This window comes from Spea bombifrons, chromosome 2 (genome assembly GCF_027358695.1).
Source record: "Spea bombifrons isolate aSpeBom1 chromosome 2, aSpeBom1.2.pri, whole genome shotgun sequence".
NCBI lineage: Eukaryota > Metazoa > Chordata > Amphibia > Anura > Pelobatidae > Spea > Spea bombifrons.
Window position 1 is genome coordinate 121,393,730 of NC_071088.1, and position 25,053 is coordinate 121,418,782.

Sequence of the window (25,053 nt, forward strand, 5' to 3'; positions counted from 1 at the left end):
GTCTTCTTTAAGCTGTCAGTGTTTCAAGCATTAGCTGCATTGGATTATATTATCATGTGAGGGTCAGCACAGAGTTTTACTAAGAGCCAGGATTTTAAAGGAAAGTTTCAGCATTATAAAGGAGATGTGTTAAACATATGGTATCCTACAAGGGACCGATACGCACTATGACTCTCATCGTGAATAGCCAGCTAGAAAGGCGAATAATAGTTTCTGGTGTCTATCTCTGCATTCTGTGAAGCATCACACTTACTTATTGTTATTCCACTTCCACGAAACACCATTTGAGCTTTTTAGCATGTTGCGCCAATAACCCTTATCACATAAGACAACATAAAGGAACGTTAAAGAAGATGTATTCATTTTCTATGGCAACAACCTATCAGTTGCTGATTTTATGTCCTGTGACAATTAAGTGTTCCTGCAAAAACGTATGAAAGACAAAAAAATAAAAAAGATTACAGGATAATATCCAAGAACGAGCAAGAAGCTTGTTCGTGAAAATTTTTTCAGTAACAGCTCGGCTTCCTTCTGTCAACTATGCTACCTGCTATCACCCTCCTGTATCACTGCTCCATTGCGACAACTCCCACCACAGGACTTCAGCGCGGTAAATGATTAAGAAAAGGGATAGATAAGGAGAAACATGTACATGAGAGAAAGGTGCCAAGTCCCATGTGTGTCATCTGGGTGCTGGGTAAATCATATGAGTGCCATCTGGGTGCTGGCCAGGTCTTTTGGATGCAATCTGAGTGCTGGGCAAGCATTGTGGATGCAACCTGGGTCCTGAGCAAGTACTTTGGATGTATCTTGAGACTTGTACAACTCATTTGCTCCTGAAATTGAGTTTGTATGACCCTTAGGAGGCTTGATGCCCTTGTTGACCACCTGAGAAATGCTGGAGGTCAGCTTGCGCCTGAATTATTAAGGTCACATGTTGCTGGTCACTTGTGGTCACCTTTCACTTAAATTTAACTCCAGATGTGCTCAAGGTTACCAACATTAATATCAAAAAGGGCAGTGATCAAAACTGATCAGAACATTAAGAATGTAGTTAAAATTATGTTTACTTGGTTAGCACATTGTATAGAGGCGCATCTTTGTCCCCAACCCCTCTGCCCCTCATCCCCCCCTGCTGCCCATCTTTTCCCAGAGCCCCCCATAGTTGATGGGCACGTATCACACAACCTATAGACATGTAACTGAAGCCTTTACAATGCGTATTTAAAAGTGTATTTGGTGATTCGAGGTGTGCTGCTCATTCAAGCGCTGTACGTAAAGCAGGTGTTCAGTTAAATATTACATAGTCTTTGAAAATAGGTTTGAGATTTATTTACTTTCACCTTGGGATCATATGTACTATTTGTCTATTCTCACTAGGACCCTTTCCAGTTTATATTGGCAATATGCAGCATGCAGTTTTGGTGAGCTCCTAACATTTATTTACTTATATATATATATGCATAAAAAACCCTGGTTTGTGGTTTTCTTAGCACAGCTTGCAATGACTGCTTCGCAGATACAGCACACTGCCTACTGGGGCCTCACTAACTGTTGGGAAGAAGCCGGAACTCTTGTTCTCGCGTTTCTTGTTTTCGGCCGGAGTTAGCTAGCGTTGCACTCGGGTGTCCTCGCAATACAGCTCCCCGTGTCAGGGTCACGCTGTGTCCGGGAGTGTGGCTGCAATGTACCGGAGGATTGCTCTGACCTTATGGGGAGACGGGATTTGGGTCGCAGCCCGGGGGATAACAGCCGGCACCGGGATCTCTGCCGGTAGCAGGTACATGGACACTATGCGCGGTCATATTTTGAGAACTAATACAAATAATTTTTATGTTTAAAATGGTCTGTTATTTAATAAAATATATGTGGAGGTTAGGCAATAATTCTTAATCTTTTTCTACTCCACCGATGATTTAGCCTCTTTGCTGCAAATTTATTTTCTTATTCATGTTATGCTGGATTTCCTCAGGATTCTCAACTAGTGACTGTCCCTAAAAAATCAGGACGTATGGTCACCTTATCTATGATGATCCACCACAGGCCTAATAAACATATACTGTTTACATATACTCGTATATTGTGATATCGATAAATTAACCGAGCTGTCATGCGATTACACGCACTATGTTACCAGTTCAATAAATGTCACAAAAAATACTAATAATGTATATATTTATCATGGTCTATTAACCTTGGTGACTAGAAACACCTTCCTGGTCGCCAGGGTTTTGAAGGGTTGTCATCATGAATGTGGCCCCCTATGTTTTCTTGTGGGGGCTCCTGGCGGTGTCACGTAGTGCAGGGCACTTGCCTCATCGCACCCTCGCAGGAAAGCTTAGGGTAGGGCACTGTAGTGTCAGTGTGTGTGTGTATGTATATATACATACAATGTATATATACATTGGAGCGAGTCAGTGTCTGTGTTTAAATGTATAGAGGTATAGTCGGTATTGCTACTGTGTAGTGTGCTAGATTCAGTATGTATGTGTGCATAGTGTTAGAGTGTGTAATGTTATATATGTGTGTTACAGTATGGCATTAGTATGAGTGTATGTATAAGCGCATGGTGTTAGCATGTGTGTCTGTTACTGTGTGGAGTGTGTATGTTAGTGTATGACAAGGCTTGACAAACACTGGGCGCCAGGAAAATAAAAAGCTTCAACTTTTTTTCTGGCTCCTAGATTCAAACCAAATTTGTTGACCCCTGATATGTGTATATAGAGTATACCTGCTGCTTTTCAGTGACAGTACATAGAGCATTATAATAAGGGTGAATAATGACATTAAAGTACATGCTTGCTAATTCTGTGTAATGTCATTCCCACTTTATAGTAGGCAATGGCAACTCACAGTTCTCTAGTGGCTAAGTATGTTTCAGAAACACTTAAATAAGTTTAGCACTCCTGTTTGTATAAGGGGGAAGTTTGTAGGAGAATTGTGGGTTTTAACTACATCACTTCTCTATTCTTAATACACTGGCAAGTTTCTTCATACAGAAGAGCTGCGCTGATCCTGTATAAAGCATAATTCAATGGGTGAGACTTTAAAGACATTTTACTAATATAACTATGCATTATACAGGGCCAGCCAAACTGCAAAGAACCCAATAACGTATAGGGGTCTTTATTGGAGCACATTTGTATCTATAGAGTGCCAGCATATTGCATACCTTAGTAACATTAAAATGGACAGTACATAAAATTAGCAGTAACATGTAATACTTACTGGTACAGAGGAAGAAGAGGGTCATACTCATCTGTCCTTGTATTGTACTCATTGGATAATACTTTAAAAACCCTTCCCATGATATATATACCGTATGTCGGGTCATTCAGCTGTTGAGGTTATACTGATATGTTATCTTGCATCATGTTTTAGGAATTTGGATCAAGCTCTTAGGTGGTTCAGTACTGGTAGTGTCCTCCGATGTGAAAAAAATAAGCCTCCTTCTCCCGAGACGAATGACTCTGCCAAACATTCAGAAGATGTGCAGGAAAAGGCAGAAGAACAGCCAGCCAAGGAGAACTTATTTGGTTTAATCGGTGGCATGAAAGTTGAAATAAGCTCAAAGAGGAGATTTCAGGCTTTGAAGGTATCTAAATCTAAAGGACATGGTGCAGAACAAGTTGACAACCTGGAAAGTGCAAGCAGCATGTTCCAAAGGGTTTCAGAAGAAAGCAGTGTAGAAAGGTAGGTTGAAAACAATATGTTTGAATGTTATACTAACGGATATATTTGCATTGGTGTTGAGTTGTGCATACAGTGCACCTTCAACACACCTCTTGAGTTTGATACCTTTATTGTATATTGTGCTATGCTTGAGAATATATTAATGGTTTATTATCTCAAATTGTTTTTTATCAGATGATGTCCACCGATTTCATTGACTGTGTGAAATGTGTTTCCTTAAAGGAACCAATGTTGACAAACAATTAGGGGTAATTATGATATAAAATATGCAAAACTAATATTATATCAAATGTGCAAAAATCTGGCACTATCATCGTAAAGATGTAATTTATTGGGAAGCCACAATCTATATAATGTCTACATGATCCATGCAGTACAACCCCCCCGAAAGTTATTTTCAAAACATGTTCAAATATATATGCATAAACATCCCAGAAAAGCAACATCTGTTAATAGTATCCAGGATTTTCACAAGGGCACCAAACCAGTTAACTTTCCAATCCACTCAGCAACGACAAGCAAAAATAATTACAATAATTAGACTCCTAAACAAATTACTATATTTCACTGTACTAGTCTGGACTTAAAACAGACAATTACTCAAAGGTACCTGTTAATGAGCAATATTAAGCAACTTCTACAGATAATTAGTGAGATATTAAATAGATGAAAATAATGTCAACTTCAGAAGAATAATCTAAAATTATGGGTCAAAACATCTTTGCCATATTTTCGGGGTAGAAGCTGAAGTGTCATTAGCCATCAATATGTAATAAAGAAATATACTGTTTTACCCAAGAAGACGATATTCACCTCTATTTATTTTTTTTTTCGACCTCTTGTTGCTGAGGTACAAATGATCCTTGTGGATAGAGAATTATAAATCCAGGTTCAGTGGAAAATAATGTTCTTAAACACAAATCTAGATACATTATACTTTTAGTCTACTAAAAAATAATGTAAGTTAAGCAAAGATTATAACTTGCTTTTAATTAATACATTACCCACTCGGCTAATGGTTTCAGAATTTGCGTTCTACATTGGCTCGAGAGTTCCTATTCCATAAAATTTCTCATAGCCATTGAAGTTGGGCCATATATTTTATCAGAACTACTAGATGAGACAGCTAGTTTTATCAATACCTCTTTTGCTCTCAATACAAAGAAAAAAAAATCCATTAAGTGATTTAAAAAAAATCCAAAATGGCCCTGAGTCTATCTTGTGTTTGTGTGAGTGTAATATGCTAAAATATCATTTTCCAGCCTAAAATATCTGAAGAGGAATAGTAGCCTAATATACATCTCAAGTAATGGCACGCTGTATTGCCTACGTTAAAATTAAACAATTTTATGGGTTTGAATAAACGGTACACAAGGACAAGCGTAACTGCCTAATGTATTTCTGTAACGTGATCATACCCTGTTTAGCCTTCCTAACATTTGCTGCGTCTTGATTTTTAGTAGCAAGCCGCTAAGTCCGGATCTGGTGGCCGCGGTCTCTGCCGTTGCGTCATCACTCCCATTAGACAAAAAGCAAGTGGAATCTGAGCTCCTACAACAGCTACGCAAACATGAACAAGAGACCGATGCACAGAGAAAAGGAGAAAGCTTCATCAGGTTCGCAAAGTCCATACATATATATGTATATTTATTTAGATTTCTATCACTTTCCACACCCAAGTAATACACATGGACTGGAAATAACAAAGATGTCGCTGTGCTCCGTCTTTGTTTATACAGTACTGTGCTTGTTTAGTTGGTGGCTGCAAGGCCAAGAAAGATCCTCGTGAATTAAAAGTGGATTAAATCTGCAGCAAGATAATGTTTTATTGGTGTATTATAAATCTATGGTAAGATCTCATCTTGAATATGCCCTAAAAAATACTGAGCTCACTTTCATACCTATTTGTTGTTTAACTTTATCCCGGCTGAGTCCGCTTAGGACTTACCAGTAAACCTTAAAACTTGTGGCAAGAACCCGTTAGGACTTACAGGACAGCCGGGACTCCCCCCTGTCGGCAGAAGCCAGCATCACTGATCATGTGTCATCAACATTCAAGGAGTGCTCGATCGTGCATCGGGCATTCCCTTCCGGTAGGTGTCACTGCTGGCACCCACCAGAAGTTCGCTTGAGGACACGAGAGCCTCAGCAGGGTCTTTCTAGACCCCACTCGGCTATCCCATTGCTCCCCTGCTGGCTGATTCCAATTATTGTAATCAGCAAAAACAGATCAGGAGGAGGAGAGGGAGAAAAATAAGTTTTCTTTCCCCCTTCCAAAAAATAAAATTTAAAAAAGGAAATAAATTACATATATATGATATATAAAAAAAATGGGACAGTGCAAAAATAAAACAAACAAATTAAAATAAATAATATAAAAAATGTTATTAAAAAAAAAATCAGGAGATGTGGCTGAACATAAAGTAATTGTTCAGCTGTGGCCTTTACAGTTTTAGAGAAAACTGTAAAAATTGCAACAATGTGATTTTTTAAAATTCAGGATAGTTTTTTTAATCTTTTATTACTAATAATTATGTTTTATGAAATTCTATGATTTTAAAAGAAGCCCCTACTTCTGAACAAAATAGTCTATAATTTGTGGGGCTTCATGAACTACGGAAAAAGGGGAATCATGCTTTAACCAGTGAAATATTTTAAAATTACAAACGGATACAAAAGGGTACAAGGGCCCTGCTCTTGTGAACTTACAATCTAGATGTGGTTGATGGGGAAATGAAACGGTAGGAGAGGACTGCTTGGATCGGGATGAGGTTGTCGAGCCTGAACGGTACTGGACCTCACTGGCGGTAAAGTATATTACATGCGTGATACACATCTCTGCCGTGCAAAATAGCTGGGGGTGTGGGGGGAGGTCAATATGCAATTTTATTTTAAATTTCATGTAAGGCCAAGCTAACATTTAGTAAATAGTTGTTTTGCTGTGCATTACCAGTCTTTGTCCACACGATGTCAGTCTTTATACACAACTCAATACTCTGAATATATAATAGCCTTTTCAAAATATTGAAGTTATGTTTTTTTTGATTTTGCTCATTTTTGTGCCAGCTATACCAGTATGGGGCTGTAGGCCACTGATGGCAGCCCTGCTTTTTTGTATGATAAGTAACTTTTGCTTTTATGAACTTCTTCCAGTGACATAATCTCTGATATGAAGATTGGGAAGCAGTCCAGATCCAGATCTCTATCCCGGCACACTAACGAGATTCAGTTTGATGATGACAGCCAAGGGTACGCCATGACCAGGGGTGTCACGCAAGAACTTGGTGGTGTCAAAAGGTATCTATTTGTAAGGGAACATGTTTATTCACTAAATTGAAAGGCTTGTCTAGCGAGCGTGTACTCGCTGAATGAAGAATGCCAGTCTGATGTATTGCATCGTTAACTTAGTTTTTCTATATTACATTTTATTTGAAGAGCGCCAGCAGATACTGTAACTCTTTACGAGCTGATAGAGGGCTGGCCAAGTAGAAGACGCTCACTAGAATTGGCCCCTCAAAATGCTTTGTGAAGTTAGCGTCTCAAGGCAGCAATGCAAATTCCCACTTAGAGTAAACCTCTATTTTAGCACATTTTCACTTGGTACTGTGTGTAGTATGGTTTGGCTCGTGCACTCCAATATGAATGCATTTAAATGCTGGCTACATTCCTTAATAATTAAGTTTGAGATCCCAGCTATAGTTGAAGAGCCAATAAAGCTTTACTTAACATTAGCCTTGTGTGTCTTTAAAGAACTGCATGATGTTGCTTTAAGCATATATTAAATGCTGACCTGTTGAGAATGACATCATATGTAATTGTTTGATATTTGGGAGTGGCCTCAAGCTCTCTTCCAACACTTTGTTGATTGCCTTATTCCGAGACGCTATGCAGTGATTTATGTTGCGTTACATTGGGCAGACGAATCATGTTAGAATCATGTAAGACAAAGCCTTATCACAATTATCTAGTAGACAAACAGAAACTCAGGTGAAATTTTAATACTGATTCTGTTTATTTTTTTTTAACCAGGACTGGTTGGAGAGATCACAGATCTCCTAACCGGCCCAACATTAGGGAGCGCAAGGTCTGTCACTTTAGATCTTGGCTTCCGTGCTCCCTAATCACTATGCGCCAGCAATTGATGCCAAGTGCCCGGGATATGACGACGTACCCTGCGTTCTGCATCAGTAGCCTTCGCGTAGTGATGAGGGAGCACTAAAGCAGAGGTCTGAAATGACAGACCTCGTGCTTCCATGACGGATGGAAGATGAGAAAGGTAAGAGATAATTAGAAAGGGGTGCAAGGGCAGTGTAGGTATTTGTGTGTTTGTAAGCTCGTGTGTGTGTAAAGCAGGGGTGTGTGAGGACAGTGTATGTGTACATGTGTGTATGGACAGGCTTGTGTAAAGGCAGTATATGTGTTTATCTGGGTATATGGACAGGTGTGAAAGGACAGTGTATGTGTATATGTGGGTATATGGACAGGTGTGTGTGTAAGGCCAATGTATGTATATGTGGGCAGTCGTGTGTAATGGCAGTGTATGTGTATATGTGTGTTCATGGGCAGGTGTTTTTAAAGGCAGTGTGTAAGTGCAGTGTCAATAAAATAACCATTGTAAAAAATAAAAAATAAGTAGCTGGGGGGGCACAATATTCAATTCTTGCCTCAAAAAAGAGCTATCTGCGGCTCTGCTCAGAACAACCAGGCAGTGCAAGTTTTCCTCTTTCCCAGGTCAGAAGGAATACCTGAGTAAGAGAGAAAAACTTTTGAAAGCTTGTCTTTTAAGTATTATGTTAATCCAATAAAAAGGTACCATTGCATACTGCAATACTCCTGTATTTAGGCATCCCTTTATATATATATATATATATATATATATATATAATGGCTAAATACAGGAGTATTGCAGAGACTACATCTACATTATTTTCCCTCTTCCCAATTTCTTCTATCTTTATCACAATGAAATGTTTTAGCCAACTATTTTAACCCCTTAAAGACAATGGGCGGTCCCTAAACCCATTTAAAACAATGCATTTTGAGCCCGTACATGTACGGGCTTTGTCATTAAGGGGTTAATATAAGACAGACAATGTAACTAAACACAAAATGCAACTTCATTCATTGAAGAGTTGATTATAACCATTATCAACCATGTAAAAAGTAATTGCCCCCTAAACTTAATAACTGATTGTGCAATTATTTTTGTAATAACTGGCAACAGTGCCTGCAGTTCTCTACATGTTAGTCTTTTGTGACCTCTCGGATGAGTCGTCGATGCGATCTTGGAGATATTCTGTTCGTCTCTGTTCCATGTTCTCTCTGTTTGTTGATGGTGGCACTCACCATGGCTCTATGGAGCCCCAGAGTCTTAAAAAATGCTTTGTAACCCCTTTCCACACCCGGGGGCACTGCACAACCATGCATAACATTCTCAGTGCACTGGAATAAAAGAAATAGGACCTGAACTGCCCACTTACATTAACATTACTGTACCCTTCTTTCAGTGATTAGAGTTATTTAGTGGATTAAGAATAAGGGTGTATAAAGCATATTAACAGGAGACTCAATCAAAGGCATAAGTAGAAGTCTGTTTATCCTTTTTTACAATATGAAAGTGAAATGTGTTGTTTTAGATCGGAAATGCCAGGCGTGACAGATGTTTTGGAAAAATGATTGTTAGCTGGTGTGAATGATGTTTCAGAAATAGATAATTATACAGGGCTTCTGGAAGATAATCCATTTCCCACGGATGTGAAAACTACCCTGTCATTTCCACTGATTTTCTACACGTATACATTATATATACATACACACGCACTTTCAAAAGTTTGGCGTGTCCTTGTTTATGAAAGAAAAGCAAATTTTGCCCATTAAATAACATGAATCAGAAACACAGTGTGGGCTTTGTTAATGTTATAAATGACCATTGTAGCGGTTGATTTGTACCAAAGTAGCTTCATAGACGTACAGAGGCCCTTTATCACGCCGGTGGCACTTTGTGTTCACTAAGTTTACGTTAAAAAGGTTTATTTAGTGTTTATGTACTCATTTTTAATGTCTGTCTTCATCCATATACCGTACTCTTGCTTACATTTGAAAAAGAGCATTGGGAAATGTTAACCCTGTCTCTCTTCTGACACTTTTGGTTACATCATTTTTGTGTCTCCTAGAAAGTAGGAATTACATATTTTTGTATAAAGTTATCTTAAGCGGGGGCTGACCGAGCTTCAAGATGGACGTGCAGTGAACTTGCTCCTCCACAATGCCCTAAACTACGCACGTTTCTCGGCTCAATCCCTCTACATCGTCGCGCTACCTGATTGCTGACAGCCCAGGCATGCCTGGCAGCACCCGCAAACCCGCAAAGAAGAAGTCGGTGCCTGCCATTTTTCAGAGGAAAGTTCCCGACTCTGTGCTTCCCGCGCTGTCCGCCATGGAGCCTGCGGGCCCCACTGCCGCGGACCCGGTCACGCCATGTACGAGGCGCGATGTGGATGAGCTGAAGGACCTCGTCCTTTCCGTCAAGCAGGACCTCATGGACCACATCCATAACGAGCTCCGAGAACTGACGAGGGATGTGGCTGAAATTGGCTCCCGAACCGATGCACTCGAGCGCACGCAATCCACCATTCAGCATGACCATCACCGGCTGGAATCTGAGGTGGCCGCTCTACAACAAGAGGTACTTACCTTGCATGACGCGCAGGAGGACCTCGAGAACCGCTCGAGGAGGGCAAATTTTCGTTTACGTGGGGTCCCGGAGTCTTCACAAGATATACCAGCGGTCTTACATCAAGTTTTCACTCAACTGCTGCCTCACACTCCCGCAGGGGAGATTTCCGTCGATCGGGCCCACCGGGCTCTTCGGCCGAAGCCCAAGCCTGGGGACCGGCCGCGTGACATCGTGGTCAAGCTCAGGGACTTCGCCCACCGGGAGTCCCTGATGAAGGCGGCGCGATCTACTACCTTGCGGATAGACAACTCAGAGGTCCAGGTCTATGCGGACTTATCTCCGAGGACTTTATTACGGCGCAAGGCCCTCCGGCCGCTCACGGATCACCTCCGCTCTCATGGCGTGCCTTACCGTTGGCGGTTTCCTTTTGCCCTCCAGGTGGCCCGTGGGGATGTGTCGCGCTCCATTAAATTGATGGCGGAAGCTGACCTCTTGCTCCAGGACCTGGGACTTCCCGCCCTCTCTACCGGCCGCAAGAGAAGCCGCCAGGATCCTGGCCCCCATCGTGAGGGTGAGTGGCTTGTCGTTCCCCCGGCCCCGCAGAGGCGCAACGTCCGGGCCCCTGCCGACGACCTTGCTGCTGTCTGACGTGGAGCTTCCGTGGCATCTTCGTTGGCTCTCTCCGCGGCCACCGTGTTGTTCTGCTGCCTCGTCTTCGGATGCCGTGTGACTGTCTCCAGGGCCGCGTCTCCCGGATTTGTCCGCCGGCCTGACTTGCTCCGCTGGACTTGGCGGGCTTCTATCGGTGCCTCCCCCGCCGATTTCGTCTGTTCCCGTCTGCGGTCCTCCCGGATCTGCGGCCTGCGTCGGCGATCCTCGGTTGCTGGCATCCACGTCTGTCGGCTTTCTCCGAGGGCCTTCTCGGGGTTTCCTGCCGGCGGCTTGACCGTCGCCGTCAGCTCATCGCCGTTCTACGCTGGGGTCTTTGTGCCGGGGAGGCATGCCTGGACTCTGGGACAGCTAAGTCCGCCGTTTTGCGTTTTGTTTTATGTTTCTCACACACGGTTTCATATTTTTTTTTTTTTTGTTCATACACACGGCCGCTACTGGCCTCTATACTGCGGGTTGCTGAGCCTTCTCTGCCGCCATTGTGACGGCTCTACACCGCACCTCTCGCCCATTTAGTCGTATTGAGGCCTCTTATGGCTGCCTTAATTGCATCACTTTGCTGGCACGATGCCGCTGTTATTTTGTCTATATTGTTTAGTAGAGGGATTGTTTATTTTTTGTTTATTGCTTTAGGGTAGGAGATTCCATTTTGGTGGTTTGTCATGCCTAGACCCCTTGGAGACCTTCATTGGTCTCTTGATGGCCTGACATCTGGGTCTTTGACTCAGTCGCCGAGTCAGTGTGGTGACTCGCCGGTCAGATTGCCATATCTCCGGCTGCATCTTAGTGGCCTGCTCTCATGCCTTCCTGTTCTTACATATTGTACCGTTTCTACATATACGATTACCTGCATATGTGTGTGTTGGGTTTTTTGTTCCCTTCTTCTGCTTTCTCTCTCTCTCTCTCTCCCTTTTTTTTTTTTTTTTTTTTTTTTTTTTTTTTTTCTCTCTTCTTTCTTCTTTTCTATTTTTATTTTTTGTTGTTTGTTTGTTCCGGGTACTCCTTTGTCGGCTGCCTCGCGCTCTCCTTTGTCGGCAACACTCTCCACGTCTGAATGGCGGGTGACCTCACAGTGATTTCCCACAACGTCAAGGGCCTGAACTCCCCGCAGAAGCGGCGCCTCGCCATGTCATACTACCAGAGGTATAGAGGGGACATTATCTTACTCCAGGAAACGCGTCTTCGGTCTTCGTATCTTCCGTCTTACTGGAGCAAGCACTATCGCACGCATCACCACGCAGCCCATCCTACCCTGAAGAAAAATGGGGTCAGTATCTTCCTCCGCTCCTCTCTGAGTTTCCACCTCCACTCGGTCACAGCTGATAAATGGGGCAGATATTTACTGGTGACTGGCCGGCTGCACTCCCAACCTACGGCCATACTTAATGTCTACGCTCCTTCCACGTCTGCTGCCTCTTTCTACACACACCTTTCTGACCTCCTTCTGCCGCTTCGGAAACACCGCCTCATAGTAGGGGGGGACTTCAACACCCTATGGGACTCACTTTTGGACAGGAAAGGCCCCTCGCCTTTGCTGCACCCTTCACCTAACTCCAAGCACCTTAAGGACTTCGCGAGGACCGCTGCCCTAGTGGACATCTGGCGGCTCCTCCATCCGACAACCCTGGACTACACCTTCTACTCCCATCCCCACCAGTCCTACTCCAGGATCGATTACGTTTTTCTGGGCCAATCCTTGGCCAACTCGGCGAGATCGGCGACATTACATCCCATTACCTGGTCCGACCATGGAGCGGTGGAGTGTACCCTTCGCCTCACGGACGCTCCTGCAGGCCGGGGGCAGTGGCGCCTCGATGAATTCCTTCTTACTGATCCCCAGGTGGTGGGCGAGATTGATAGGGACCTGGAGGAGTTCTTTCATTTTAATGAGACACCTGAGGCGGACCCGCTGCTCATATGGCAAACTCATAAAGCATTCATTAGGGGCTCCTTTCTGCGCATCGCAGCCCGGCGTAAGAAACTCTATCAGGAAGCCTTGGACTCTCTCACCTCTCGTCTCTCCGTGTTGGAAACCCTCCACAAGAGTACGCTAGATGCCAAGGTCCTCCACGATATGATACAACTGAAGGGTGAAATTAACCTGCTCCTCAGCAAACGGGTCCTGCACTCTCTCAACGCCACCAAACACACATTTTTTGAAAAGGCCAACAAACCAGACGCGATGCTAGCCAGGCGTCTCAGGGCGCAAAGGAAAGCGCAGAACATCTCCAGGATTGTTGACGCCAACCAGCACTCCTGGGTTCATCCGACGGACATAGCCAACCAATTCGCTTTATTCTATCAAGACCTCTATGACGGCACCAAAGCCCCGGAGAATGCTCGCTCTCCTGATCACCTGCTTCGCTTTCTCGACTCTCTTCCTTTGCCATCTCTGCCTCAGCAGCATGTCACCTCGCTGTGTAGCCCTTTCTCCGAGGAGGAGGTCCGGGCCGCCCTGTCTTCAATAAAGCCCTCTAAAGCTCCGGGCCCGGATGGCCTTCCGGGGTCCTACTATAAAAAGTTCCAGTCGCTTCTTGTGCCTCGTCTGCTCCAGCTCTTCAACGGTTTTCTGTCGGGGGTCCCCCCGTCTGGTGAGATGTTGCGGGCCAAGATCATCGTCATCCATATGGAGGGCAAGGACCCTGCCAACTGTGGCAGTTATCGCCCCATCTCCCTCATCAATGCCGACATCAAGCTCTATGCCAAGCTGCTGGCGACCAGACTGGGGTCGATCATTCCGATGCTGATTCACCCAGATCAAGTGGGTTTCATCCCGGGCAGGGAGGCTCCGGACAATATTCGACGCACAGTTGACCTCATTGAAACAGCTCGGCTCTCCGGCCAGGATTCCATGTTGTTGGCATTGGACGCGGAAAAGGCCTTCGACAGGGTCGACTGGACCTACATGTGGGCAGTCTTGAGGAGATTTGGCCTTGGGGAGGGGTTCATCCAGGGCACCCGGGCTCTCTACTGTCACCCGTCTGCTACTGTCGCCTTGATGGGTTGTGAGTCGTCGACCATCACCATACGCAATGGTACGAGGCAGGGGTGTCCTCTCTCGCCGCTCCTGTTTGCCTTGTGTATCGAGCCCCTAGCCGCAGCTATCAGACAACATCCCGACATCACGGGCATCGCGGTCCTCGACACTCAATACAAGCTGAGCCTCTTTGCAGATGACATTCTCCTCACCCTCACCAACCCCCTCGTTTCGCTCCCGAATCTCTACGATACCCTCCGCACGTTCTCTCGTCTCTCAGGGTACAAAGTTAACGCCGCCAAATGCGAGGCTCTGGACATCAACCTGGGTGATCCTTTAAAGACTTTGTTGACATCTAACTTCAAGTTTACCTGGCAACCCAAGCATTTGAAGTATTTAGGCATCCACCTCTCTAGAGACTTTGCCTCGTTGTACCAGACGAACTTTCCTCCGCTGCTTTCTGCTCTGCGCGGTGAATTGTCGCAATGGTCCCGCTACCGCATCTCATGGCTGGGTCGTATATATGCAGTTAAAATGAACGTTCTTCCTCGCATTCTATACCTCTTCCGTGCGCTTCCTACTCCGGTCATCAAGAGTGATATTGTGCGTTTCCAGTCATGTATCTTTCGTTTTATTTGGGGCAACAAAAGAGCCAGGATCAACAGGGCCACGCTGTACAAATCCAAACTGGCGGGGGGCCTTGCTGTGCCTCACCTCTACCTGTATTATGTGGCGGCGAGAATCTCTCAATTGGAGGCTTGGTCCTTCCCTGCACGCACTCTGCCCTGGGTCGATATCGAGCATAGCTATGTATTGCGCAACCGGCTACCGCTCCTTCTCTGGCTGGATCCTCCCATGCCTCTACGCTCACCAGCTTTGCCCACTATCACAGCAGCTCTGGCTACGTGGCGCACCTGGCGCTTTAAGCTCCGCCTTCGGGGCTCTGTCTCGCAGCTCACCCCATTGCTTCTCCATCCCCTGTTTCCGGATGGCAACGACGTTTCCCGATTTCATTGGTGGCGGTCAGCGGGCCTCAGCAGGCTGGGCTCGGTGGTGAGGACTACCAAGATGCTAACTTTCCAGGAGCTCCGAGATTCCAAGCGCATCCCGCCTGCCGAACTGTTTCGCTATCTGCAAGTCCGCCACTTTGTCTGCTCGCTCCTCGAGGGGCGTCCTATCTCCGCGCTCACCGTCTTCGAGAGACGTTTTCTTGCTGGCAGGAGGATCAAGGGCTCTATTTCAACGCACTATGCACACTTTATTGACATCACCTTCCCTCACCCTCCTTTGTACCGTGCGCTGTGGCATGCTGAACTTCAGAGGGAGCTCCCGGAGGATTCCTGGGACGCGGCAATTGCTAATATTCACAAGCTCACGATCAACACAGACACCAAAGAACGAGCTTATAAAGTACTCGCACACTGGTACATGTCGCCGGTGAAATTGTCGCAGATGCTCCGGACTCGCGAGGCCAGTTGCTTCCGGGGCTGCGGGGAGAGGGGCTCCTATCTTCACGCCTGGTGGTCGTGCGACCTGGTGCGCCCACTCTGGTCGACCTATTTTGCCATGCTGTCCACGGCTCTGGCCGCTACGATTGTCCCCTCGCCTGAGATTGCACTGCTCGCCATGGACGCCCCTGTCCCTCAGCTTCCTCCCGCCGCCCAGCGTCTTATTCACCGTATATGTGCAGCGGTTAAGCGCGCTCTGGCACGACGATGGAAGGGCCCGCCACCAGTTCAGGGCGAGATCACGGCATACATCTGGCACCTTATCACCATGGAGCTCATGACAGCCAAACTTAGAGATGAACTCCATAAATTCGACAGCATCTGGGACCCGTGGCTCTCCGCCTTCTCGGATACCAGGCCATCCGCCCCTTTACTTCGTTTATGATCACTGCTTGTGGCTCCCAGACAGAGGCGACCCGATCTCCCTTTTTTTTTTTTTTTTTTTTTTTTTTTTTTTCTTTCTTTCTTTCTTCGCTAGTCCCTCCTTGCCCCCTTTTCTTCTTTTCTGCTCTTCGCCCTTTCCTCTCCTCCTCCTACCCCCTTGTGGCATGTTTTGAAAAACACAAAATTGTTTTGGCGTCTTCACTGTTGCACTTCGCAGGGGTTATTCGACTTGTGTTACCGGGTGCCTCGCTCTCGGTCGTACTCCTTTGCTCATCATCTTCTGCATCTCTGAAGGGCTTCGTACTGCGTCTCTTAACACTGTGTGTTTCTGTCATTGCAACCTTGTTACGCTGTTATTGCGTTGTGTATGCTGCCCTACTGTGTTTTGCCTGTCGCCAATAAAGGATTTAAAAAAAAAAAAAAAAAAAAAAAAAAAAAAGTTATCTTAAGCAATTTGTTTTTCAAACTCCACCAAAAGATGTCATGAAAACTCTTCGCTTTGCCATTTCTAGCCGGAACGGATGTTTCCTGACGTTTCTCAGAAAAGGCCTTGGCTACATGCTCTATGGACAGAGGATTGATATCTATTATGTTGTGCCCTGCGTGGAATTATTTAGATGGTCTTATTTGTATTCACGGTGATGATGTGGGAGAACGGGTTGGCTACACAATAATTGGGAATGGTAGCCCAACACTGGATGTCCTCATCTATCAGACTGGTTATTTCCTCATAAGTTCTGTCCTTGAGTGTACTGTCACCCCATTGGAAGAGAAGAAGTTTAGCAGCTTTCATTTGTACATGAATGTTCCTTTAAACCGAGTGAAGCTTCATTCATGCACATTGACATTTAGTGTAAGGACCCAAAGCTTAGTCTAGTAAATTGTAATAATCTAATAGAAATCCAGGGTGACCGCACATCTGCGATTCTTTGGCTCGGTGTCAGCTAGGGGCTGTGAAAGAGAAAATGCTGCTTTGTATTGTTCTGTTTCAATTGTTGTTGTGTTCATACGTTTTCTAATTATATAACAAGGTTAGCGTTCCATTAGAACAGTGAGCGTCCTTGGTTCCTTTCTGCGGTGTTTGCTGGCAGAGTTTGCTCTGCTCAAACCAAGTTAAGAAAGTAGATAATTACAAGCGATGTAAAAATAGTAGTCAAGGCTAATATACGAATCGTTCGTGGAAAAAAGCAATTCTTTGTGGGAAGAAAACAGCTTGAAAATGTGAATCATTTTATACAGAATTCAATATAGGGGAGGGTGAAATGAATGGGCTTAGCCGTGGTTATCCAGGTAACTGGTTTATAGCAATACTCACACAGTAATTGCTTTAAACTTGTGTGGGGTTTTTTTTTTTTTGCTCTACTTTACTTTTTCCAGTATTTGGCAAAGATATGTAAATAGGGTAGGGGCCGAGCTGCTAAATGGGTCTTTGTATACAAAACAGCTTGGCCCAGGTACCCCAAAAAGAAAAGTTTTAGTTTCATATAATTTCAATAAAAGTACTTTTTCTGTAGACTTGCAGGTTGTCTCGGCATGAGCACATGGAATAATATCAGTCCCTAGTCATACACTACACGGAGCTGTTTGTTTTATGACGGAGCCTAGAACTGGGGAGCTGGTCCGATTGGGAGGTGAAGCATTCGATTATTGCAAATGAAGTAGTAGTACTTTATGTTAAAGGGACCGTCCTGACCGCCCCATAGAAGAAGCATGCATATTAAAGCGCTCTGTGTACTTTAAAATGTATTCTTCAAAGCCAAAAGGAATTATCTGAGGTAGAAGCTGCAGCCCTTGTCCTCTGTGTTCCGACGAGTCTTGCCACTGATTGGCTACTTGAAGCATCCACTCAGAGGCAGGAAAGCACTTCCATTGAAATCAGTGGCAGCAATGGACCGGACTGGCGTTTGGTATATCACGTGCATGGATTCCTCCAAAGACAAATAGCTGGGGGGGCACTGCAAAAATGTAAAGAAACCATGAAAGTGCATATGATGGCTGGAGTGTTCATTTAAGATTTCAGTGCGAGAACACCTACGCATAACATACTTACAGCATCCAAAAAAATACATTTCATCAATGTCTTCCTATTTAAAGGTAAATTTGTTCACCGTATTTTAGATGTGCCTAATTTACTCGATTAACCCTTTAGCCAAATTCTGAACAAAGTGCACATTTCCTTGTGGGAAGCGTGAATCTTTTCATAGTCTGACAATTGTAATACCAGTTCTGTTTTTTTTTTTTTTTTTATCATATTCCGTGCTAGGATGAGAATTTTTCTGAGATCGACTTGTTTTATTTACAAGTTTTCATATTAGCACACGCATGTGACTGGCAGGAGTGTGAAGGGATGCGTTCCTGGCATCATATTAAACATGATTTTCAGACCGTGAGTCACTGAACTCTAGGAACAAATGTTGACGCATTAGGTGGCAACCAGAATGCTCCCGATGAAGCAGTGCGTACCTTTATGGCACTCCCCAGAGCCAACGGAGGCAGTCAGGCTGTCCAAAATGTCATTCTCTGTGTTTGTATAAAATACTGGGTCCAAGAACATGTTGCTACGATGCTAAAATCCCAGAATTTGTCCCCTGGCTCCCAAAAGAATGCCTTTAGACTGAATGCGTAACCACAGCAGATCTATCCCTTTCTGGCTCTCCGTCTCTTAAACATGCACAGCACCGGGTACAGCACCGTGTACAGCATACTATGGAGGCTCAGAAGTGTTAATGGGCTCACTACGGACAGTAAAGCTCTCCCTTGTAACTGGGATGATTGCCCACACAAGGATACTTGATTTGTTTAACACGCGTCTCTGATATTGCAGCAGGGGGACTACTGCTACCCTAGACCCGCCGGCCCAGGCCTATTGCCGTAGGCCAGAACTTGCCACTAGTTCCGGTACATGCGTTAATATGCGGATCCTGTGTCTCTTATACATACACATAACTGCCGAGTATTATGTAGTCTTTATAAAAAGAATATGCAACCATTTGTTAACGTAATAATAATAATACGTGTGTATTATTGGCATATTTGTGTGTGTGTGTATGTATATATATAATGGTAGAGCAGTGGCATGGCTGTTTTGCACGCTAAGTGAATGTTTGCTCTATATTAAACCTTTTTTTTTTCCATGTGCTTATTTAACTTTCAATGTCAGTGGCCATACTGGCTGAAAAGCTAGATTCCAGGGCGCTGCGCCAGTCCCTTTAAGAATGCCAAACTTTACTCTCCATTCCGATGATACGGGGAACGGAATGCTCAGAATAGTACGGTATTTACCTGAAGAATGGATGGATGGAAACAGAAATGTAATATATATATATAAATATATATATATATGTATATATAAAGTTTTTTTGTTTTTTTAATATGCTTATCTTACCCCCCTCATCCTTTTATAAGACCTTTGCTCACTAGCCAGTCTCCAAAATATGTTTTAGGACACTCTTTTAACTGGCATAAAGTTTTACTCTTTGCAGTTTTTACTGTTCCACCTCTCTTTACCGCGCGTTGTCCTCTTCAGTAGTGCACGAGATGCGGTAAGCCGCCTGGAATTGCATGAACACGGCAAATATTACATATATGTACACATCTGTACGGACACTATGTCCAGGATGTGGGAAATTTCCGGCTACGTTATTACCCTGGAGATACTAGGAAACTTGGGCCAGAATGTCCACCAGTATATATATATATATATATTCTGCAGCAAAGAGCGGTCCTGTGTACAGAACGCAGCATTGACATTAAGTAAGTTTTAAGGCAGAATATACATTTGAGGTGAGTGGCAGGGCTGGACGGGGTGATTCAGCCTCATTCCACCTGCCGGTTATAAGTAATCATAGGTTTCCTCTGTCGTTTTGCGCAAACGAATCCAAACAGAGCTAAAATAGGTCATGGACGCTGGCAAGCTCTTGGACGTTTGCAATGTGGCAGTAGCAACCTTTATGCCAAATCTGAATTCAAAACAGCAGGGGGAAACATTGCTAAGGGCAAGGAGGAAAAGGGTTGCCACAGTAACGGGGGAATATGTAATAAAAAAAGAAATCCAAGAAGAGCAAGAAGTTTCAGTGGAAATCTACAATGACTGGTGAAGCAGTGAATGCGTGTGGCTCAAAATATTTGTCAGGGAAAACATTTTTTATGGCAGAGCTGCCCTACCAACACGGTTCTTCTATGACTTATGGTGCTGGTGCGCTGCTTTAACCCATACTTCCCCTGTAGTAATTGTGCTAAAGTTGTGCCTCGTGCAAGTATTTTTATATACATGTGTGCTTCCTCTGGTATCTCACTTAATAGATTTTTATAACCCCTAACTGAATGCGATCTCTCCCTTTATACTCCGTTACATTAAACCAATAAAGCCACTTCGGGCAGAAAGCACAAAATGCAGAACAAAGTTCGTGTTTCGAGGTCGCTCGTCATAACCATGAAAGTCTATGACAGAGCATTTTTTTTTAGCCAAGTGTGGGACACCTTCTCTGTATCCATACCAGACAGATATCCTTAGGCAGCTGCACACGTACATCGGTTCTAAGGGATACTGTTGGTTTCTTGAGCTTGCCAAGTTTGACTGAAGGATGCATTGGCCTTTTCAGCACGTGATTGTTCAATCCAGAACACTGCTGCTAAACATTAGCGGTGTTACACGCGGTCCTTCTCACGGAGGACTAATCGGCATCTTAACCAAATGTGTACCACTAACCATGTAACACAGTCATTTAGGTTGGGAAAAAAAGACGCTAGTCCATCAAGTTCAACCTTGCTGTTAAAAATATGTGGCATAAATAAGGCTTCCTACTGACCGAAAGCTGGAGTCTGTAGTAAAAGTAGGTATTAACTGTTCAGGTGGATAGGCCAGGAATCTGGGGGATATTCTCTCACCAGGCATGTTTGGTACATCTAGGCATAATAAGAGGCCCAGCCTTGGATTAAGGCCATAGTTACTTATAGATGTGGACATTTTACTTCAAATGCCATATGTGGTTCCATAGGAATTGAGGATCATACATCATCTATAGGTAGACACTTTAAAACAAGGTGTGAGACTACCTACAAGAGGAGAAAGGGTTCCGTCTCCTTTGCCAATTGGAATCGGATATTCCAATTGAGTAAACTGGGGTGGAGGTTCAACTCTAAATGGAATGTAGGTCACTTTTATTGGTTTAAATTTATTAGTTCATTAGTATTTTCTTTTCTTTTATTTCTCTTGTTTTCACTTTTATTGTCTTCACTAGCACTCTATGATTATTTTTCAGCGTTCATAGTGCATTGCACTATGTTAAGTTACGTAATGGTCCTTTTACAACCATTTTTAGCACCAACGTTATTCATATAATTAATATTTTTTGTTATATTTTATATAGAGTGTATTGATTAATGAATCTCATTTTACTAAATCATCTGGGTACAGGTTCACCCCCCCCCCAAGTACTATCTTGGGGTTACAGTTTGCTTTTGCCTATTTTATCTTGAATCTCATATTTTTTCACAGTCGGTTTCCGTGTGCGTACACGGGGGTGTGGGTATGTTCTTCGGATTAACAGAATTTACTTGTTGTACCACAGGAATGTATAAGACTGTGTCTACTCTCACCATCCAAGTGTGGCCAAAAGTTATTGCTTAAATACATCCTTTTTTATTTTTATTATGCTTATTTCCTAATTCATTTTAATCAAACTCTGCCCTTTTCCTCATATAAAAGTGAGTATGTTTCGCAAACATTACTACACATTGTTTCACTGCCATTATAAATCCAATATACAATGCGCCAGCTCAGTCCGTAAACATGGAAGTATATTCGTGGCGGCTGTAAGCCGTGTGTAAGTTAAAGCAGTTTAACGTTATTTATTTATTCAGGTTCCTGTCATGCTGTTTGTTGTAGTTTGGTTCAGGCGGCGTTTGTATGGCTTGAGGAGACGGGAGAGAATACAAGGACAGCAGATAGATTGGATAATGGCGGCGCGTCAAACTCGCATCACAAATACAGCAATTGACAAAATGTACACTATTGGTAGCTTTTACAAAGGAATTTGGTTCTCTTTCACGGATGGAGTCTAGGTAAATGTGACTTATCGGGGAAGAGGTGATATCTAAAGATCTGTTTTGGGTTGAAATGGTAAACGGATGGGAGGGCATTGCTAGCGTAAGGGGAAATAAGGTAGCAACTTAATGTCATTTACGTATATGTAATAATTTGTAAACGCCAAAAAAAGCAAATGCTAAAGCCACATGCCTATAATCATCTTGCTTGTCACTGACATTCATTCCTGATATTTAATGGGTGATGTTAATTACCTTGTACCTAACACTCGTTATAAATGGATATTGTTCATCAGATGATTCATCCAGTGTTATCAAACCATTCATGGGAAAGGGAAACTTAGTGCTCACCTGCTAAAGTAATGTTTTGCATTTGTTGCATCTCGTTTATCAGAATATGGATTTCTGTCCCTTTAATTACATGATAATAGCTGAAAAACTCCTGCGTGACCATACACTGTCTCATAATCGCAAATTATTATTTTTTTGGTTGACAAGGAGACGATGATATATCCAATCAAGTTACTTGAAATGAAATAATAGGTTTTTTTTTTTGTAGCCCTTCGAGTTCTACTCCTACTTGTATTTTATACCCCTCTGGCAATCAAAGGATAAAACCCAGTCCATGTATCCTAGGAACAAAACTAATAGCCTGTATTCAGCGTACTAAACACGACCCATTTGGAAAGGAGGGAGTAGGGGGATGCGGAGACGCCTGCCAGGGAAACTCGTCCTTCACATGTTAGGAGGCTTTTTTCTTCTGCGCTCACTTTCTTCCTCTGAATTGTGAGAGCCAAGGAGGATTTATCCAGATGTGACTCACCACTTCGGCTGCGCCCAATTAGCAGTTCCTCCATTAAATTCATTTTTTTCCCCAAAGCATTTCAATTACTGCCAATCCTATCTGAAGTAATGAGAAATAATCAAACGCGTTTTATGAGAGGTATATTGGGAATTGGCCTGCCATGCCTAATTACTTTATATTATACAGCAGCAATTCCATTTGAGAACATTTTATATCAATTTAACGTCATGACTCTGGAGCCTTTCTTGTACGCCGTAGATTGTTTTTAGAGGCACGACTGTTAGAGGTCCGTTTCGTATGATTTCCTTCTGTAATGAACGTGAAGTAGTGCACTGTCATTCTATACAACTTAATGTATACAATAGTGGCTCCACCATACAAGAACACCATGCAGCTGCCTTGGACCCCCGTTGGTGTTTGGGGACATAACCTCCTAATAATGTTAAATCGTTGTGATGTATCTTTCTTGTTGACTTGTGTGGTCAATAGGTTAGTTGGCCATCAATTGTAAGGTAGCAACCTTAGAAATGCTGTAAGAAAGAGTTTACATACGTCGACTAATTTCAATACTTTTTTTTAATTGGATGCCCAATGGCTCCACACGCACGCAGAGTAGAGCTGATTTATAATTGTGAAGTTGATTTTTACCCTTTTTTCTGCTTTTTAAACAGGAGAGGGCTATATACTGGAAAGCGTCTGAACGTATTTCCTGTTGTTGCCGATGCAGAACAGTCGAGTGAAACAGGTAAGCAATTGGTACCCAAGCTGCGACTTGCTGCGTGGTGATGTATTCACGTTCTTGAGGACGTTCTAAGCAAGCTGGTGCAGAAAATATTAATAATGTTAATCCTTAGCTAGGCCATTATAGCGATTGCATACGATTATATGCTGTCCGTAGTGTCCTAAAGGAACTCCTAGGTCTTAGTGATATTCCCAACCTAATCTGTATAAGTTTCTGATTGTTGGTGATTGGTTCAAGCAGCCAGTGTAGGGATGGGGGGGATAATAGTTTTTGCTGAAATGAATTATAGGTGATTTGGGAAAAATGGGAAGAATTCAGTATACAAAATATAAAGGATAAAATATATCACGGACAGACTATTGACCCAGGCCATTACATGGTAGTGTCTTCCGGTGCGTTCATCACTTTCCGCGCAGGACACAAAGCAACCACCACTAACTCAATCCAGTCGCCCCAAATGCCGGTGTAAAAAAGCTGCCACCACCAAGTTATTCTTTAGGATTTTAAAATCCTTGGAAGGCTTCGGTAACCACCAGCATACTATTTCCCAATTATGCCGAAAACCATAATCTAATAATAACTATTTGCTACAATACTCCAATCACTCTGGTGAAACGGTATAGAAGACTATCTCCAGAATATCGCAGGGATAGTGATGTAATATATGATGGGGCCCAAAAGTTATGCACCCATCATATTTTGGACAAAACTTTGCTCTGGTTTGTCCATTGATTGACTTCTCCACCCTCAAGGGACATGCCGCCAGGATATCCGGCCCCTGGCTTTTCCTTTGAATGCTAAATGTCTCCATCTTGAGTAATTGAGTTTTATGTTGAACGTTGGACTCCACAGGGAAAGGTGCGGACAAATTTCAATAAACTGAGCCATGCAGTCATATCCATTAACCCATTCTGTGCCAAGTGCAAGTTAACTCATGCCATGGCAATATACTTCTGTCTCCATTCGCTACTAACCTTGCTTCCTTTGACGTAAAATAGTCCCTTCCATGCAAACCAAATACTTTATCTCCAAAATGAAAGTGTTATAGGTAGTCTTGTTAAATTTAGTTATGCTAAAATTGTGAAAGTGACAGTTCCAGTTTAATATGACAGGTAACTTACCATTAAACATATCACAGCTGTAACAGTATTTGCGTAGTTCTAAAAGTTATGTACTCCTCATTTATTAGTATTACCGTATTTGCTCGATTATAAGACGACCCCGATTATAAGACGACCCCCCAAAATCAAAATATTAATTTAGGAAAAAAACAAAAAGCCTGAATATAAGACTACCCTATAGGGAAAAAGTTTTACCAGTAAATATTAATTCATGTAAATATATTTTCATGTTTAATAAAAGCTATGATTGAGAAAAATATATTTTTTAAATTTCCTTTTATTTGCCAACCTGCCCCCCCCAGTTATGCCACTCTGCCCCCAGAAATGCTTTATACCCCCCTATTTGCCACTCTGCCCCATGATATGCCTTATACCCCTGTATGCCACTCTGGCATATAGGGGGTTAAAAGGCATATCATGGGGCTGAGTGGCA

At 43.3% G+C, this 25,053-nt stretch overlaps 1 protein-coding gene across 2 annotated transcripts in view; it reads left to right on the plus strand.

Annotated features, from left to right (window-relative positions):
- Positions 1-1,580: 1,580 nt before the first annotated feature.
- Positions 1,581-25,053, plus strand: part of MRPS31 (mitochondrial ribosomal protein S31) — a 32,316-nt gene continuing 8,843 nt past the window's right edge. The window contains exons 1-5 of one of the 2 annotated variants that reach the window (XM_053456326.1): positions 1,581-1,780; positions 3,382-3,693; positions 5,157-5,309; positions 6,847-6,990; positions 23,429-23,502. In XM_053456326.1, coding sequence (XP_053312301.1) covers positions 1,686-1,780; positions 3,382-3,693; positions 5,157-5,309; positions 6,847-6,990; positions 23,429-23,502 — 778 coding nt within the window. In that variant the 5' untranslated portion in view covers positions 1,581-1,685. Of the gene's footprint in view, positions 1,781-3,381; positions 3,694-5,153; positions 5,310-6,846; positions 6,991-23,428; positions 23,503-25,053 lie in introns of both variants that reach the window. The other variant, XM_053456325.1, reaches the window with a different exon arrangement.